The sequence below is a fragment of the Euprymna scolopes genome, chromosome 40 (genome assembly GCF_053919585.1).
Source record: "Euprymna scolopes isolate OS-2025 chromosome 40, ASM5391958v1, whole genome shotgun sequence".
Classification (NCBI taxonomy): Eukaryota; Metazoa; Mollusca; class Cephalopoda; order Sepiida; family Sepiolidae; genus Euprymna; species Euprymna scolopes.
Window position 1 is genome coordinate 15,727,004 of NC_136521.1, and position 20,307 is coordinate 15,747,310.

The 20,307-nt window shown below is 33.3% G+C and overlaps 1 protein-coding gene across 1 annotated transcript; it reads left to right on the forward strand.

Moving 5' to 3' along the window:
- Window positions 1-1,968: 1,968 nt before the first annotated feature.
- Window positions 1,969-19,291, forward strand: LOC145265739 (S-crystallin SL20-1-like). Its single transcript, XM_080121793.1, has 6 exons — window positions 1,969-2,186; window positions 6,797-6,892; window positions 9,949-10,064; window positions 12,638-12,697; window positions 15,653-15,760; window positions 19,000-19,291. The coding sequence occupies exons 1-6, from the start codon at window positions 2,054-2,056 to the stop codon at window positions 19,162-19,164; spliced, it is 678 nt and encodes a 225-aa protein (XP_079977919.1). The 5' UTR covers window positions 1,969-2,053; the 3' UTR covers window positions 19,165-19,291.
- Window positions 19,292-20,307: the final 1,016 nt, after the last annotated feature.

The following is a 20,307-nucleotide window of genomic DNA, read 5'->3' on the forward strand; positions in this document are numbered from 1 at the left end:
CTTGAAGACATCCAAGTTGTAGTCTAGTGGGAAGCAGGCAGACGGAATAGAGTTCCACAGGCGTGCAGTTCTAAGAAAGAAGCTTTGTTCATGAAATCCGCGTTTTGATTTAGGCACAGATATAGAGTGCGGGAAATATTTCACAGGGGATTCAGCTAGACGGGTGTTTTTCGTGAAAGATTGGCGAGGGGGGAACCAGAGATTGGAGTTAAGACGAGCACCTGCCATGGAAATAACGATAAAACAAGGATAGGCTCGCAACGTCTCTTCTGTGGGAGAGAGGTTGCAGGGTGGAGAAAAGGGCATCCCCCACTAAGCCACGAAGTCTATTTTGTACTCTGTCAAGGCAGGATAGGCTGTTTTTAGCAGTTCCTGACCAGATATGGCAGCAGTATTCCATCCTTGGACGTACTTGGCTTTTATATAGATAGAGAATTGCATCAGTAGTGAGATATCTTTTGGAGCGGTAGAAGGATCCCACCATCTTTCCAGCGACCTTGGTAAACATTTGTTTATTTTTTTATGGATATCATCTAGGGGCCAATAACTAAAAAAAAGTTTTTAAAAAGGTCGCTGTTGGAAATATTAATTTAAAAAAAAAATTAATTAAATATATTATCAATATAATTGTTTTTTTTTTAATTTATTATAAAAACAACTTTAAATAGAATACTTAAAATAATTCTCTCACTAAAAACATTAACTAAGATACCACTATTTAATAAAATCAAGTTTTCTTAAAGTGATCTCTTAATTGTATATTTTTCCAAGTATCATACTATATATAGAAATAAATGAAAGATTAAAGTAAGAAACGTTTTGTATATATTAATCTAATTGTGAAAAAAAAACAAATTGACAAGAATATATATATATATATATATATATATAATTATATATATATATATATCAGGTCGGTCATATAATTCTGAAAATGAAAAAAGATGTGATTTTGAAAACTAACTAATCCTCACGGTAAATTTGGTGTAGCTTAATTGCCATATATATTTTGAAAACTTACTACCTAGCTCTACTTACGCATCGAACACTGTCGAAGTCAATACTGAAAATATTTACATAAAATTTTATGTAGATACATAATAATTATAATAATAATAATAATAATAATAATAATAATAATAATAATAATAATACTTATATTATGTGTATATCTATAGACACACACACACACACACACACACACACACACATATATATATATATATATATATATATATATATATATATATATATATATATATATATATATAGTAGTAAGTTATAAAATATATATAGCGATTAAGCTACACAGAATAGTCCGCGTTCCATCCACGCTAGGATTCATCAGGCGTATGAATCCTAGCGTGGATGAAACGCGAAATATCTTGTGTAGCTTAATCGCCATATATATTTTATAACTTACTACCTAGCTCTATCTACGTATTAAGCACTGTTGAAGTAAATATTTAAAGTTGACGCATAAATTTATACTTTCGTATATTAATTTATGTGATTAAATGAACTAGTTATATATATATATATACACACACACACACACACACACACACACACACACACACATATATATATATATATATATATATATATATATATATACATAGTGTTCAATAGTACATTTGACTTGTATGAAAATAAAATAATTATTTTTGCACGCGGTGATACGTAATAATAAAATGTGCAACAATATAATTTATAAGTGACAATAATGGAGGCAGACAATAATTATGAAGTATATGTTAATATCAAAAAGTGCAAACCATTTGAATACTTAATTATTATTGTACGTTTCCTTCTATTATTAGCGAAGCATTAAGTCCTCATTTTTGGAACGATATTCACTGGTCGGCCATTAATAAATACTGAAAGCTGATTAATTAGGAGAAAGAAATTATTTTGGCACCAATTCAACAGAAAACTCTTTAAAATACAAGATTACGTCGTCTTTGGGCATTATCACGCATTCCATTCATTGAGAACTGGTCAAGCACACTTTCTATCTGCGTTTTTTCACTTATTCGTCCAGAACTTCATTATGCCTAACTACACTCTGTACTACTTCAATGGCCGTGGCCGTGCCGAGATCCTTCGTATGATGTTTGCCGCTGCCGGTGTCAAGTACATGGATAAGAGGTTCGAGTTCTCCGACTGGGATCGCTGCAGAAATGGTAAGGAAGCTACAAGTAATTTATTACTAGCGCTATGACAACAGAATATTCTTATCATTGTTTTGCCTTTTGAGTATATATCTGACACAGATAGACACGGTTAAACACAGTTAGTAAACAGAGAACCACATCACTCTATATAAAAGCATATAAAGTACAAACGGATACACACTCGAGAGTCAAAACAATGAAAATAATATGCTGTTGTCCTAACCTCTTTTATTACTTATTCCAACTGCCTCCAAACTTACCGTCTTCAAGTCCAATGTAAACAAATTCTTGTTAAATCTTTTGTTATATTAATAAATTTTATCTAATTGTCACAACAAACGATCATATAATATAATATAATAACCGCCTTACACTGATTAACCATTATTCTCAAATGGCTTCGAGTCTTCATAAGTGGTGACACTCTTGTAAAAAAAGCGTTCGGTTCATGGAAAGAATCTACTGAGATAGAAAGCTGTATTAAAATGGGGTATGAAAACAGCGAATTGATGGAGACGATAATACTATCGAGTAAAATTAGCTAGGGCAAAGATGCATAGCGTAGATCAGACAATTCTGAAGAACACTTGCTATAATAGTTTGTTTGGTCTTAAACAGCCTCATCAACCACTCTAGCGTCATTTTAAGGCCAAACAATTTTAAAAATATAATTTTAAATAAAAGATTAAAAAACATAGCACATATGAAATGAAGTTTTGTTTTATGGCAAGGCGAAGGATCACTGGTGTTATATTTATTCTGAGACAAATTAAAAATAAGAAGATTGTAGATGCGTTTTTAGTTTGTGAAACTCTTTTGTCTTGTAGAATAGTGATGGATAACTTTTTTTATTGTTGGATGTTCCACTCCAGTCTTATTGATTCAATGTATTTTGTGCAAAGGCGTAGAGGCTGTTCTTGGCCTTCGGGCCAGGAGCGGAAAAGGAAGTAATCAGTTCTGGTCAATGTGGGGGCAACCCTTCATATCGGACAATTGCTTTTCAAGTCAATTAGTTTGGTCAATGTGGGGGAAACTCTTCGTATAAGACAATTGCTAATTTTGGCCCCTGCCAGAGTGCTCCCTTGGGGGAGCTGGTTTTTCCTTACCCACACGAAAAAAACGGCCTTGTGCGTAATTTGCTCAGTCGGGAAGCAAATAAATAAATAGTATGCCTTTAATAGACATAAGTGTTTGACATGCTATACATAAAAGTGGGTTTTCTCCTTTTAAGAAGTGTGAGTGTGTAATCATGTATAATCTATGCGTAGTTTGGCTAAGGTCACTTCTTCATTCATCTGTTGCCTATATTCCAGTATCCATTAATTGTTGGTAGGGGGACATGTGGTGTAATTTGCTTTTGGGGCAGTTGTTTCATGTTTCCTGCCATTTAGTGGAAATCTATTTGTGAGTGGTTTGTTAAAAATCTGTGTATGGAATTTTAATATCCGTTTGCTTCATTATAATGTCTACTTTAGCTGCTGAGTCGGCATTTTCCTTTCCCCTGATGCCAGTGTAGCGAGTTACCCAACAAAAAAAAATGAGGTTTATACTCATTTATAATATGGTTGTTTTATTTAGTAGTAGGTTTATAAGTGGATTGTTTATATCTTGAGTTTTTAATGATAAAGTATGAGTTTGTAATCTGATTTATAGAAAAGACTGAGACTAGCAACAGCATGGGTGCGAGATAGGTGTTGCAGTGAGAATGAATGCGTGGGTCTAATTTAATTAAATCGATTATGTTTCTGCAAGAAATTTGAAATAAGACAGATATTCACCAGCACAAATATGAAAACAGCACTTAATACATAATCTGATAGTAGATGTAAGAACTCAACAGAGTGAATGACTTTACCTGGAAGACAAACGAGATCCAAAAATAGTTGATGAGAAAAAAAAAGAAGTTCCAGAGTGCTTTCTCCATGAGACTTGATCCATCCATAGTAATCTCACGACAAAAAGGAGGCACGCATACGATTGAAAAACACGTTCTGGCTTTTACCAGATTTAAACAAAAGAAACCATTTTGTACACCAGTTTATAGCTAACCCACAGCAATTCTCTATATTAGCTGCATATTTTATCTGATTCTTGGATGGGTGAGAAGCAATACGAGAATAGCGAGTGGTATCATGAGTTATCGATGTTAGTTTTATTAGTAATACTCATAGTAATATTCGTTGTAATATTCATATTTAAAGTATTTCGCGTTTGAATATTAGTCCTGTTGCCTGAAGAGGTCTTTAGTTAATAAATACTAGAGGACCGAAGCATGCTCATGACTGTGTAGCAACACATTACTGCTTATGTAAAGAAAAATTGAAAGTGTAACTTGCTTTACTTCGGTATTGGCCACTCTTGTATAAATCTCGTTATACTTCACTCGTTACCTCATCTCTGGAAAATAGCAATCTCAAATTCTCTCTCTCTCTCTCTCTCTCTCTCTCTCTCTCTCTCTCTAATATATATATATATATATATATATATATGCATATATACACACATATATATATAATTTATACAAACATTAATGGCTACATATGTGCATACATGTTTCTGTAATCCCCCGTTATTTGGGAGACAGCGAGTGATTACAGAAACATGTATGCACATATGTAGCCATCAATGTTTGCACAAATAAATTCAATATATCTGCTCTGTTAACACATTGAGTACTTTTTGGTTTTTGGGAGGCAAATGTTTTTTTCAGTGGATGTACTCCTAGGAAACTAAGCTACACTTCCATAATATATATATATATATATATATATATATATATATATATATATATATATATATATATATATATATATATATATATACTAATGGTCATATTACTATTAAATTGTTAATGTTATTTGACACGAGTAATAATTCGACAAAAAATAGACAAAAAAAAAACGATAGGTTTATTGAGTCAACCTCGTTATTGTAATTGATTCCACCCGTTAGTTCTCCTGTTGATCTGACCAGAAAGAGATATAGAAAGAGAGAGAGAGAGGGGGGGAGGAGAGTGAAATAGATAGGTAGATAGATAGATAGATAGATAGAGAGAGAGAGAGAGAGAGAGAGAGAGAGAGAGAGATAGATTACTAAGCACTTTTTGAAAAACCCGACGATAATCTAAACTTTTCTTAAATTTTATAACCAGGAGAAAAAGTTACGAAAAGTATTTAATATTTTAAACATTTTCATTAAACCCTCATTATTTGGGCTTATGATGATGGTCAGTTGATGCGTTAAATAACTCTCGCAACTATTGCCGAATGTGTAATTTGAACCCACGATGATATGGATAGGAAGGGATGTGGATAGGAAGGGAGCGAACACTCAATTGCAAAACTATAGAAAAAGTTAGTCGTATTGAGTTTTAAAAATGTTCAATACGAAAAGAAAAAAATATGAATATAAAATTAACAACGAATCTCTTCTGGAAGTAAAACTATGATAGTAAACAGCTATCAAAATTTTTTCACCATTTTCAATTTAAAGTAAATTTTGATGTTTTCTTTTCAAAGTCAGTAATATGTAATATTCATACGATTTGACGTGACGAGTAGTTGTTTTGTATGTAACATAGTGCGGACGAGCGAGTGGATGCGAAATGATGTAGGAAAAATAAAAATTTAAAAAGGAGATAACGTTAGAGACGGGAAGAACGTTCGAGATCACGTAGAGGCGTGGGTAATCTTCTGAAAGCGAGACGTCACAGCGGTAGCGAAAGAAAGAGGAAATAAATGTCGTTGTACAAAACATAAAGCGAGTTGAAGCTCTTTTTTATTCTTCGTCCGCTTTGCGACTGAAAACTACAACATGCTGGTCCCCAGACAGCGTTATATATCAGCTAAAGTGCATCACTAAATTCTAGGGGTATTTGTTTTTTGTGTAATGCTATGCATTTTAAGTTTTAAAAAATTGTTCAAAATAAAATTTTAAAAAGTCAGACATGCACTAGAACATCGACTTGAAATCTAATTAAGAGTTCAGCTTGGATTAATCGTGTAACTGTGATTCCTCGAGCCACAAATATAAAATAATTATGCGTCATATATATATATATATATATATATATATATATATATATATATATATATTAGCGATTCTGTAGTATTTTCTTTCTTTTCACTCTCTGATCACGTTTTCAAAAGGAGTTATCTGCCCTTTGTTTACATTTTTGCACCCCACGTTTTTTACGACGTATTAATTATATATTATTTTTTAAAATTATTTTATTTTAATATTATTACGTGCATAAAAGTAAGTCATCCATAGACATGCATGTTTCGGATTTTACTCCTCATCAGTTCGGCTAGACTGAGTTGACAAGGACCGAACGCGTCACTACTTGTGTCCTGGCTTATCATCCCCACTTCCTGTCCTTGTGCTACATCTTCCCCGGACAGGAATATAACGTTACATACTCTATCTATGAGGTCACACATGCACCCTTTAGTACGTATGTATTCGTTTTATTATTAAATTCCATTAAGAATACGCCTTGAAACCAATCGTTTTGCTTAGTTGAAAAACACACAGCGTGTTATGATATAACTTTATCTATCCGCTTTTAAATAAAGGACTTTTTGAAAAACGTATTTTTATGTTCTTTTTTTTTTCAGATTTCCCTTGCAATTATCTCCCATGTTTGGAGATGGACGGTGGCATGAGGATGCCCGAGACCATGGCTATTGGAAGATACTTAGCCCGCGAATACGGTGAGTCGTTCCTAACAATCGAAATCTCTTTCCACTTTCTCTTTATATTTTCACTATTATACCGGAGACAAAATTGGCATCTAAAATTTTCAACAGACTTTTAGCTCGGAGTATAATTGTAACAGAGCGCGCATGGCATGTATATAAATCAACTGAGCTGCGTGCGAAATGACGTCGCGGCAAGGAAAAAGAAAAAAAGTTATATAAAGGAAAGAGAGCAAGTTAAAGACGTGAGTGAAGTCAAATCCATAACAAGAAGTCCCGTGTGGCGGGATAATGATAAAACAACAATTGTTGTTACAACAACAACAACAACAACAACAAAAGAATTAAGTTATTACTTGTCCTATGTTCCATCCGACGTACTCTGTTACAACGTGCTGGGTTCCTGGTGTCTACATATTAACGCGTGTGTAAACGTGTGTAACCTTACATGATCCCAAGGTTATACACGGACGTCTGCAGGAAACAACAAGGTGATTAGCAGGAATGACAGGTGAACACCTACCACATAGACACGGCCGCAATAAGCAATTATATATAATGCTATAATCCAACCGAAGTGAAAGAAATTTGAAATAAAACAAAAAAGAAAAACTTTCTTTGGATGGCATGATATATATATATATATATATATATATATATATATATATATATATATATATATATATAGTACTTCATGTACTGCTAGTACATATAAAATGCTATATATATATATATATATATATATATATATATATATATATGTATATATATATATATATATAGCATTTTATATAGCATTTTATATAGCATTTTATATGTACTAGCGGGGAGACCCGACGTTGTCTGGGATTGAACAACGAATATTCCACACGTCGAAATTTTTATTATCATCGAAATTGGTGAAATTGCCCATTTTTCAATCAAATAGTTTGATAGCCTGCAAGGGACCAGACAAAAAAAAATGCACCGGACAAAAAAGCTTCACATGCTCTCCCAGCAGTGACGTAATCCGTAATGCATTGTAGACAATATATAGAACATACGGTTGATTTTCTAAAATTATTTTTCATCTAATGGCTTGAATTAAAGTTTAAAATGCAAAAGTCAAGTATCGCGGTTTAACTGTGTGTCTAAAGAGAAACATTCATTTCGAACGCACCCCTGACATAGTAAATAACCTACTGTTGTTTTTATACGCCGACTCCTTTTGCTTGTGCGGTGATAAAAGTTCTACATTGCCCTTGTAATTAATGTTAACTGTATTAGTGTGCTAGCTTTGATCAAAATCGGACTGTTTCTTCTTTGATCAGATTTTTCGATCGGAGGCATTTCTATTCAAAACCTATCTAAGAACAGTGTCTGTCACATGCAGTACATTTGAATGAATTTTGAAAACAATCGATCAAACTATTTCCGCGTCCATAGGAACTAACTCGCACGCATACAAATTGTCTTAAATTTATAAGTAAACATTTTTTAAAGAGATGAAAATTTCCATAAAAAAATTAGTAGTACAGTTTACATTGTTCTCATTTTGAATTGAATGTTTTGTCCATTTATCATAATTTTCATAATAAAAGAAAAATGTTTAAGCAATGATACATTCAATATTAAACGTTTTTTATATTTTCTTCAAATAAATACTTCATTATAAAATATTAATTACCATTCTAGACAGGTTCAACTTTTGATTTCCGGATTTTTAGACGACGATAGATTAATTTTAATATTTGGAGTATTTGATCTATTGTTCTCATCTTGAGTGTTATTTGCACAAAGCTTCGGCCGATGTAATCTCCGACCTTCTTCAGGTGTATCTTGTCGAATTTAGGAATCTTTCTATCGAACTCAAGAATCCGTACGGAATTTCGAAAGGAATCCTTTCTTTAATTTAAAGGATTATAAAAAATGGAGTTTGGGTTTAATTTCGGTAGCTTCGTGAATCTGACTTCCTATATTTTGTTCATTAGTCCTCAAATTCGATCAATGATATTTCTGACAAATGAGAAAAATTTGTTTTGTGGATCGGAATCAATTTAACACATATCTTTGAACGCTCTTTGACCTTTAACTAGTACTTTTTTTCCTTTTCGGCTATATGATGAAGTGGTTTCATGCCCTGCATATAGTGATTGCCATTTTTAATAGATCCACGAGGGTAGCTTGATCGTATTCTGTCAGACATGACCGAGTAGAAGACTTGCGTAATTGTATTCTTGGTATACTCCACATTAATATTTTGAGCATACTACCTCGAAAAAAAAAACTATCACTTAAAACTAATTATTACTTAGCACTTATATCCATTAGATCACGATTACTTACAAATTGCTTCAGATTTTCATTCTGTCATGGCTGACAATAAGGGAACAAGCTACTTCGGTTATAATAAAGATTATCTGCCTTTTTTAATTTCCGGTTTCTGCTGTCATTTTGGCTCGATAAGTAGATATTGTACCTATTTACAATGCCTCCCCACAGGACAGAATTAGACACCGGAGTCGTTTTTTAACGTGGAGAAAAGGTACAAAGATAAAAAAAAAACTGTCTCATTCGTAAATGACTGCTTCTCCACCGAAAGAGAATAAGAAATGGAAGTGCAGCATCTGAAGAACAGATAATACACTTTGATCTTGGCCACGAAGTAAATATTGTAAAGCGGACAAGAAAACCATTCTTAAGATGAAGAAAAAAGGTGGTTCACGTAATCTGAGATGAAAATAAACATTAGTCAGGAGGAACTATATATTGCTTGTCAGTCTCATCCCCTCTGCAGAGTAAAGAACGGAAGTAAAAAAGAACTAACAATCTTGACTATAACCGCTAGCCCCATTGATTTTCGAAATTCCATTCAGAATCTGGAATGCGACAAGATGTACCTGAAAAAGTTCGAAGGTTACATCGGTTGAAATGTTGTGAGAATAAATCCAGGATAACAACAGTTGACCAAATAATCCAGATAATTAAAGAAAAAAATTTATTTCAATATATTAGTAGGAAATTCCACGAATGTGTATTTATATATTTTTCCGTTATGTCAGATTATATATTCGTTCATTTATTACTTTTAGGCTTCTACCCCAAGAACAGCATGGACATGATGAGGTGTGACTACATCGCTGATTGCTTCTATGAAATCATGCACGATTACATGAGGCACTTCCACTGGAGGAACGGACGTTTCAGGGTGAGTTAGATTAAAAAGAAAACAATAGACGATTCGCGATCCGTTTGCATGAGATAAATACGTAAATAAAAAGTGATAAAATAATAATCCAACTACAAAACGGGATGAATATTTAAAAAAAAAAAACGTATCTTTCAATTTTTAACGCGTCCGAGATTTCGGAATACAGTGTGATATCATAATTAGGGCTACGACAACAGCATATTCTTTTCATTGTTTTGACTCTCGAGCGTGTATCCGTTGATATCTTATATTTTATATAGAGTGATGCTGTTCTCGGTAGATTAACTGTGTCTAACTGTGTCGAATATATACCCGAGAGCCAAAACAATGAAAAAATATGCTGTTATTATAGACCTAGTCATGATAAATCAGAGTCTGTGTGCATGTGTGTGTGTGTGTGTGTGTGTGTGTGTGTGGGTGGGTGTGTATTTACTGTTTGTATATTATCTATAGAAAATAAATGTATAGAATATACATATATTTTTAAAGATTAATTTCATGATAAATTTAGTGGAAGACGATGGAAGTATTTCTACATCTCTAACTGCATTCCTTATGGCGCCATAAAAACACCACCCCTAACAGCTTAAAACATATCATACTAAAGGCTTAAAATATATCATACTAAAAGTTTCAAATATATCATACTAAAAGCTTAAAATATATCATACTAAAAGTTTCAAATATATCATACTAAAAGCTTAAAATATATCATGCTTAAAGTTTCAAATATATCATACTAAAAGCTTAAGATATATCATACTAAAGGCTTAAAATATATCATACTAAAAGCTTAAAATATATCATGCTAAAAGTTTCAAATATATCATACAAAAAGCTTAAGATATATCATACTAAAGGCTTAAGATATATCATACTAAAAGTTTCAATTATATCATACTAAAAGCTTAAAATATATCATGCTAAAAGTTTCAAATATATCATACTAAAAGCTTAAAATATATCATGCTAAAAGTTTCAAATATATCATACTAAAAGCTTAAGATATATCATACTAAAAGTTTCAAATATATCATACTAAAAGCTTAAAATATATCATGCTAAAAGTTTAAAATATATCATACTAAAAGCTTAAAATATATCATGCTAAAAGTTTCAAATATATCATACTAAAAGCTTAAGATATATCATACTAAAAGCTTAAGATATATCATACTATTATGATATTAAAATCATATGTATATTATTTTCTGCAAGTGGCAAATTAAGTGTTTATTAATTTCTAAATGCCCTCGTAACAAAAGGGAAGTAATCGATCAAACCTTTTATAAATCTTCAAACATTTGAAGAAAATTTATATCCTATTTATAAAATTTTCCGGGAAAGACAATTGAAGTTTCCGGTATATCTACGTTTCACTATATGTGTCGAATATCTACGCACCCATCCCTTTAAGTATACCATAGGGACAGCACTGTCTTAAAACTTCAAGTATGTATAGCTGATTATAATGGAATGGAACCATATGTATAGGACACGTATTCACAGAGATTTTTAACGATTCGGCGTCTTCCGACTATATTAGAGAACTAAACCAGAAGATTTGTACTGTAAAAATAGCAGTGATAAAGTATATAAGACTGATACCCATTCAATTTCAGGCAACGCGAGTGTATGGTCCTTTTTTTAATCAAGTAGCTACTTTATTTGTGATGACTTAATATTCGAGAAATCTATATTATAAGAAGTTATATATATACACACACACATATATATATATACATATATATATTATGTAAAGAAAGTGTGTTAGATTATATAATTATTTTCCATAGCCGAACCAACGTCGCAGTCCACAAGACCCAAGAAAGTCAACAAACCGAAAGTCCGGATGTGTCTTACTGATAAGCCCAAATGAGGGCGAAACTCGAGTCTTGGATTTCTGTTTTAAGGCCGTCTTGGCGCTTGTAGGCTGTGATGTTGGTTCGGGTGTGGAAATAATTATATATACACACACACACATATATATATATATATCCGTGTGTGTAAGAAAGTTATATATATATATATAATGTATTAAAAAACAAACAAACAAAGAAACAAAAAACTTTATAAATTTTTCAAAACCAGTTAGATTAATTCATCCTTGACGATGAATCCTGAAGGATTGGAAAGTACTCGGAATTATGATAAATATGGTAATTACACCAGCCAGTTCTCGCCGAAAGTGCAGACTGTTATTCAGGAGTTGGGAAGGATCGAAATAATAGAGAAAAGACGTCTATTTATTTAATGAAATATGTGTGTGTGTGTGTGTGTGTGTGTGGAGAGAGAGAGAGAGGGGGGAAGAGAGGGGCATGAGCTACAAAAGAAGAAAAGAGAGGGGAAACATAGAGTAGAAGCAGGGAAACGGGACAGAGCATAATATAGGATGTCAGAGAGGGGCAAAAAGATAAAAGTTTTTATAAAAATATGTCGTTAGTTGTGTTCGTCAATTATATAGGTTTCTGTGTGTATCTGTGTGTATGTGCGTGTATGCCCATTTAAAGGTAAAAACGCCTATTACTTTATAACGGTTGATTTTTATTCTTTTTCTTATTTAATTCCAGTTTGGCAACAATGGCATGATGGCTTCTGCTAATATGGCAAAAGGGGATTGCAACTATGATGTAAGTATTTGTATTTTGATTTTAAAACTGTGTGCGCTCAAATAAGATTTCTTTAGAATAACAATACACGATAAAAATAAAGCAAAGTAAATCCAATAACAAATGAAAACTAAACCAAATTTGAAACTAATAATGATTAACAATAGAAAATAACAAATAAAATTACCCTCTGTCAATTCGATACATTTAAAGAAGATGTTTGCGACCCCTATACAAAACAGAGTTTTGATTGTGTTTCCTTGCCTCTCCACGAGGGCAAAGTTAGACACAAGATGGGTGTTTTATGTGGGGGCGGGGATCAGCTCCCCCCAAAATAAACACAAAAATAAAAAATGTATCAGTCATGAAGGACTTCACCTCCATTAACCAAGACCAAAAAAAGCGAAGAAAAAAATAAAGTAGAGCATCAGAACAGATACTACACTTTGATCTTGACCCGAAAGCGAAGAGCCATTTTTTCTATTTATTTAGATTTACTTTCTGTTGTGGTGGCACACATTCATTTGCATATGTAGATAGTAATTGCACATAAATAGGAAGACTCGGTTAGTCTGAGTGTGTGTTCACCAGAAGCCACCGAAGGCCGCCGAGAGCAGATATGTTTCTCCAGCAACGACTCTCCTATTTGACACCATTATGTAAATATCCTGTAAATGTACCTTTTCCTAATACACTTCTTATTTGATCTACCTTTGTTTGTTGAGTCGTCATTTGTATTACTTTCTACGTTACTTGTTTCAACCTGCAAACTTAACACTTTCTTAGAACTGTCTGTTTTTGGAACACAATACCGTGAAGCTGCTTCCCAACATAGTCGTTTACAAGTTTTATGTAAATAAGTTCTTGTTGAACCGCCCTCATATACTTAAACCTGAGCTAAGTTTCACCATTGTTGATAATCGCAGCCTTGTCACACCCCTGCCTAACCCTCATTAACCTCGGGTAGCTTTCGAGCCTTGATAAGCGGTGACTCTAAGTATAAAAACAAAAATAAAATAATACAAAAATGTCATGTAAAGATAAGCCGAATCTTTATTCAGAGATACCCAACTGTTGATTAATGAAAACATTAACCCGCATGAGGAAAGATAACTAAATCTGATTATTTTAGATACTATCATTTCAGCCCGGCGTTGTCCGGGTGTTTGGATGCGTATGTTGAGCAAAAAAAAAAGTGGTAGAAAGAAGGCAGACTCGAACCCGTAGCGCGAATGAGGAAAATAACGTGAAAAAAGTGACGTCTTTGCTGTTACGACCACCGCCAAACCGGAAGTTGCGTAGGTTTAAATCAAAGCTAGACAGTCGAAAGGAGAGGATGACTTTCAAAAATATCGGTGAAAAAAGCGACCCCCGCTGTAGAAAAGTGCCCAGTTGAAGGTGAAGATATTAATGTTTTTATCCAATTTTTCGATATTTGTCGTCTGAAAGGTCGAACTTCAAAACCATACTGATCTTGGTAAAATCGGTCGCTTCTGTCGAAAGTGTTAGGCACACATGCAAACATACATACATAGATTTATATATTGGTAACTAAAAATGTTCGACCCAAACCGATTAAAAAGCTTGCCCTATCTCTGAATACCCTTTATGTAAAATTTCAAATGTTTAGACCAGAAATTGTCTGAGTAATTTGGTAGAGACCACAGAGGTCATTTATTTTTAAACTTTGACTCCTATTATCACTTCTAAACATTTATTGCTTTGGGCTCAAATCAAGTTATTAAGTTAGATCCATATCCAAGGAAGCTATATCTAAAATTCGAAGTGTTTATACTCAAAATTGTCGAATGAATTTGGTCGCGTTCTCAAAGGTCAAATAGTTAAACGTTGACCCCTTACCAGCCAAATTTCTGGCCAAAACGGATTACAAAGATTTTCCCAAATCTCAGTGACCTGTATATCAAATTTCGAGTCTGTAGACTTATAATTGCCAGAGTTAGTCCGTAGGGAAATGTACACACACAGACACACAGACACGTTCACTTTTTATGGATATATAGATAGATTGGCTAAGCAATGCCAATTTGCTAGACGATTATTTTTATGATCATTTTTGTAAAAATAGAATGTCAGAAAGAATGTTATGAAAGCGAACTAAATATTCATAGATAAAATTATTTACGTTCAAATAGTTCCAACTGTTTATCTTTAAATAGATCCACAATATGTTAATTTGGTAAAAAGAAAAATAATGTTAAAACATAAACAAAATACGTAGCGAAGGTAGATGGTCCGATTTGTGTTTTGTTCACGTGGGTATAATGACGGAACGAGATAGATTGGAAATACACGATTTTAAAACTGTATGCGCCAAATAAAATTACTTTAGAATAACAATACACAATAAAAATAAAACACAATAAATCCAATAACAAAAAAATAAAAGAAAAAAAAATGAAGGTAGAAGGTTACACCGACATCATGACATGCCAGTTAGTTTAGAATTTTGAGTCAGACTTTATCACAAGTTAACACGAAAAATATCGTCTCCGCGTTTTGGAAGCTGCTTGAAACACGTATTTAACATAATGTACAAAATTACAATGTCTTGAAGCCCGAGGGCAGGTCAAGAATATAATTATATCAAATATATAACATAATGTTGTTTGGGTTCTTTCGGAGTGAAATGTTCTTGAATAATAAGAAGAGACGAACACACAAGGAAGATATATGTTCTTGAACTGAGTGCTATACAGCCTGAATGCTAATGCACTGTTTTATTATATGAGAAACATAATAAAACCATAAAAACTCATTTTATCCACTAGATGTCACTTTATGTATCACTACGTCAAAGCGACACCTGTTAAATAGATGCTATTTATATACACTCGCTCCACAACACAACAATTATTTTGCTAACAAGGCTAAACACTACGTTTTAATTTTTAAAATAGCGATAAGAGACCAAAATTAACATAAATATATAATCAATTTGTGTGTTTTCTGTTTAAGAACTACATGAACTGGAGATACATGAACACTTTCAACCGTATCATGCCATTTATGGAAAGGACCTTGAGCATGCGCAATGGTGGCAGCCACTTCTTCATGGGTGACCAGGTTCGTATTCACATTCCCTTGTTTTCTTAAAAGACTCGTAACGTAAGATATAAAGTAATTGGTAAAATTTAACTTTAAGTTACACATTTCTTGAGGGTGAAGATCCAATCTACTATGCGGGCAACACGCAAAATAAAATTGCGACATCGTCGATGAATAGAGAACGGGGTAAGTAAATTTTTTCGTTGGAATTCCTGAATTGCGCAAAAAAGTTTCCCAATTCTGGCAGAAATATACTCGAGTTCGAAAAGATACACCTGAAGAAGTTCGGAGGTTTCCTAGGCTGAAACGTGTTGAAAATAACACTCAAAATGAGAAAAGTAGTCTGAAATATTCAAATAATCGATACTCATCTCAAAATCAATTATATAAAAGAACAGTATTCTGTGCGTATGTGTGTTCGTATATCCAGCTAAAAAACAAGACTACTAGACAAAGAATCACAAACTTTGTATATTTTTGTTCAGCGTTATCCGCGTAAATAATATCTATAACTTGCGACATATCCACGCATTTTCTTATTCTTTTCTTGTGTGTTTCTCTTCTTTTTTTCTCTTAATTATTTTTTCATTTCGTCTAGCATTTTTCCTTTGTTTATTTCAATGAACCCTAACGTTGTGTTTTTTTCCATGGTAACCGAAGGTCTTTTTTTTCAATTCATCCATGTTGAATAAAAGTGGTTACGGCAACCACATTTACATATATGTTGCATAGAGAGGTGTCTTTAAGATGACGTTGAGTGTTTATATTAGAGAGACATCTATCGGGTATATTCTAATACAAAGACGGAGACATGTAATACACCATGAGAGGGGGAGATAGATTAGAGAGAGGCATTTATACAGTTCTGTGAATGTTTCTTCTAAACACATATATTAGAGAGGAGGGAATATACACGATGAGAGGGGGATAGTAGAGAGATAGACATTTAGACAGTTTACAGTCTGCTGTTCTTTCTTCTTATTTCTTCTTAGGAGATGAGGGATCGGTTCTTATAACAGATATTAGGAGAGAGATGAGTTAGTTCTTTTATCACAGGAGATGGAGAGACACATTACTTAAGGATGGGGTTTATACAATGTCATTATCAAGATGAGGCTGGGAACAAAGTTCATATTAATACAATTTCACTTTACCTTTGTTTTGGTAGAAAGACGACAACGAAGACGGCAGTTACAAAATATGATATTTCTTTTATTACTTAGATCGGTCAATGAAGACATCCAAAAATTCAAAGTCACTACGTGATTACAACTTCTAACCCTTCGCTTCCAAAGGGTGATTCGTCCGACTCGACTCTCTCTCTCTCTCTCCTGTTCTCTCTGGAGTTTTCTAAAACTATCCCTATGTTGAGAATTCATTTCCCCATGATGTCATGCACATATACGAGAATGTGCTCGACTCACGTGGCTCTGAACTCACGTATATATAATGTCTGCAAACAAGAATTCTCTAACCTATTTTCGGCCTAACCTATTTTTCAATATGTTTTTCATTTTCTATTGTTGGTTCTAGATGAGCTTATTTTAATTCAGTTTTCATAAAAAAGAATTCAACAATCAAAATTCGCTTTTACAATAACATCTCTAAACAATGGAATTCCTTTTCAAACAAACATATCTGTTATTTTATATTAAAACGAGCAATAGAAATTCCTTCCTGAATTTATTCCCGACTTATTTCCGTACATCAAGTCTGTTGCCAAGGTCGCTGGTAAAATTGTAGGATCCTTCTACCGCTCCAGAAGATATCTCACTGCTGATGCAATTCTCTATCTATATAAAAGCCAAGTGCATCCAAGGATGGAGTACTTCTACCACATGTAGGCAGGAGCTGCTAAAAACAACTTATCCTGCCTTGACAGAGTACAAAATAGACTTCGTAGCCTAGTGGTTAATACCCTTTTCTCTTCCCTGCAACCTTTCTCCCACAGAAGAGACGTTACAGGCCTGTCTTTGTTTTATCGTAATTTCCATGGCAAGTGGTCGTCTAAGCTCTAATCTTTGGTCCCCCTCGCCAATCTTTTGCGAAAAACACCCGTCTAGCTGAAACCTCTGTTAACAAGTTTTCCCATTCTTTATCTGTGCAAAATCAAAACGTAGATTCCATGAACAAAGTTTCTTTCTTAGAAGCGCACGCCTGTGGAACTCTCTTCCGTTTGCCTGTTTCCCATCTGACTACAAATTGGATGTCTTCAAGTCCAAGAGAAAGAAATTTCTGATAAACCGCCCCCTTAAGTAAGACACTTTATCAAATCTCCATTACTAACGATTACTACGATATTATACCATTGATTACTGTACACCCAATAACCCTTATCCCTGAGTGGCATCCGGGTCTTGATAAATGGTGACTACTATGTAAAAAAAAGGCTGAATGTTATAAACAAATATTTCTTTGCGGTGAATAAACAAAATATGGGATGCGGACTCGAGTTAACGTCGAAACAAATAATGGCACGACATTTGGAACTCTAAGTTCGTTGGAAACACAAAAAAAGCAATATAAATGGGATATATATATATATATATATATATATATATATATATATATTATTAATATTATTATTTATAGACATATTACTATATATTATATATAATATTATATATAAATATAATATATAATATATATATTACACTATATATTTTATATTATTATATTATATATTATATTATATAACCGTTATATATATTATATATTATATCGTTGTATATAGTACATCTATTCTATTATATATTATATATTTTATTGTAATACATTAACAGTATATAATATATTTGTACATGTTAGATTAATGATTTTAAAATATATGAGTATATATTGGAAGTTTATTCGAAAAGTCTGATGCTCAGCTTTGTCGACCCAACATTCTCAGGCAATATAAATTGGAATAAATAGATAGAAGATACTGCTAACTCTGCTGCAAAAAAGGTAGGCTTCTTCCACCGGACTATTAGCCTTCTCACCTCTACAAGTTTCATATATCGCGTTGGAATTCTTTCCCTACTCTGTGCTTCCCGAGCCATACCATCACGTAGAAGTGTAAATATAATGTAAACAAACATTTTCATGCCCAACCCTAACCCTAACCCTAACCCTAACCCAACCTCTCACCCTCAATCTCTATAAATTTGGCCTTTGTTGCAGTAACTCCCTATGCATTTTTTTACGGTGAACTAAATAAAATAAACCCAGAAATAAAATGAATGTTTAGATTGCAATTGTTTTTATTTTTGTAGATGATGTGGTGTGACATGATGTGCTATTGTTGTATGGAGAACCCCTACATGGAGAACCAATCCATGTTCAGCAACTACCCCAAACTGATGGGCCTCTACAAACGCGTATCCGCTCACCCCAAGATCTGCGGATACCTGAAGAGCCGATGCCACACCAAGTGGTGATTGCAAAATGAACTTTAATACAACATCGAACATCCTGATCTTCTAATGAGTACGGACTTTCCTGGAATTATTAAAATATTTCCCCTTGCAAGAAAATATTTAAAATAAAATTAAAAACTTAAAATGAAATGCTGTTTCAGTTTGAATTTTAAATTGAATTTTACGTAAAATTTATCTTATATTTTTATGTTTGTAAAAATTTTCAGTTAAAAATTTAAATTAAATTCAAATGGATACTTGCTTGAATAAATATCTGATTTCAAAATATTTTTGCTGGTTTTATTTTTTCAGTTTGATCACTCAGTTTGCAATCACCGCAAGTGTCTGTTACGCGCAATCTCTCAGTCTACCTGTCTTATTTTTTGATAAATACTATAATACGGAGTTCTTCAAAATTGATTTATCTATTCACTTCTTCCTTTGTTTCAGCTCGTTGGACGTGTTAGTCTACTGGTCTCCATCAATCCACTGTTTTGATACCTCATTGTAATACATCTTCCTATTCCAGTAGCTTTTCTCCGAGAACTACTGGTAGTTTCTTTCTGTTTACTGCTTTACTCCTTCATATAGCCTTAGTCTTTTCAAGACTATAGTCAATAGTCATCTCCTGCCTGTGTGATAATTGTATTTTGTTCTTGCTAATTTCTTTATTTCGTGAAAGGTTTCTGATCCATAATAGGGATCTTCTTGTCACATACGAGTCAACTCTCGGTCACGGATCCCAATGTTATCTGTGCTCGTCATTCGCAGGGAATTCTTCGCAAGGTATCTCAGCGTAATAGCACCCGTCAGTCGATTTGATCAGAATCATTTTCACCTTCAGGTTGATAGGCCGCTGCTTCGTCGATCTGTCACACTGGAAATAAATCAATTTCATCCACGCAAAAGAAAAACAGACTCGATTATATCTATTCAACAGGTTAATTCAAGATAGATGTACAAAATATAAACTTATATACAATTGCTCAGTTGTTGATTTTAACAAAACTCTACTGAGTCCCGATTGAATTAATTAATCTCGGTTTTTGAGGTGGTGACGGTTCGGGAAGAGAGAGGTGGTGACGGCTTTTCGATTGTATTTGATTTCTCTCAAATCCAAGCTTCAACTCGCGATTTTGGCGAGACGGCCTTTTTACGTTATGT

Excerpts from the sequence above, each read along its gene's own strand:
- LOC145265739 (XM_080121793.1), top strand. The coding sequence starts at position 2,054 with ATGCCTAACTACACTCTGTACTACTTCAATGGCCGTGGCCGTGCCGAG. Across the intron at positions 10,065-12,637 it reads GGAGGAACGGACGTTTCAGG|TTTGGCAACAATGGCATGAT; the intron begins GTGAGTTAGATT and ends ATTTAATTCCAG. Across the intron at positions 15,761-18,999 it reads ACTTCTTCATGGGTGACCAG|ATGATGTGGTGTGACATGAT; the intron begins GTTCGTATTCAC and ends TTATTTTTGTAG.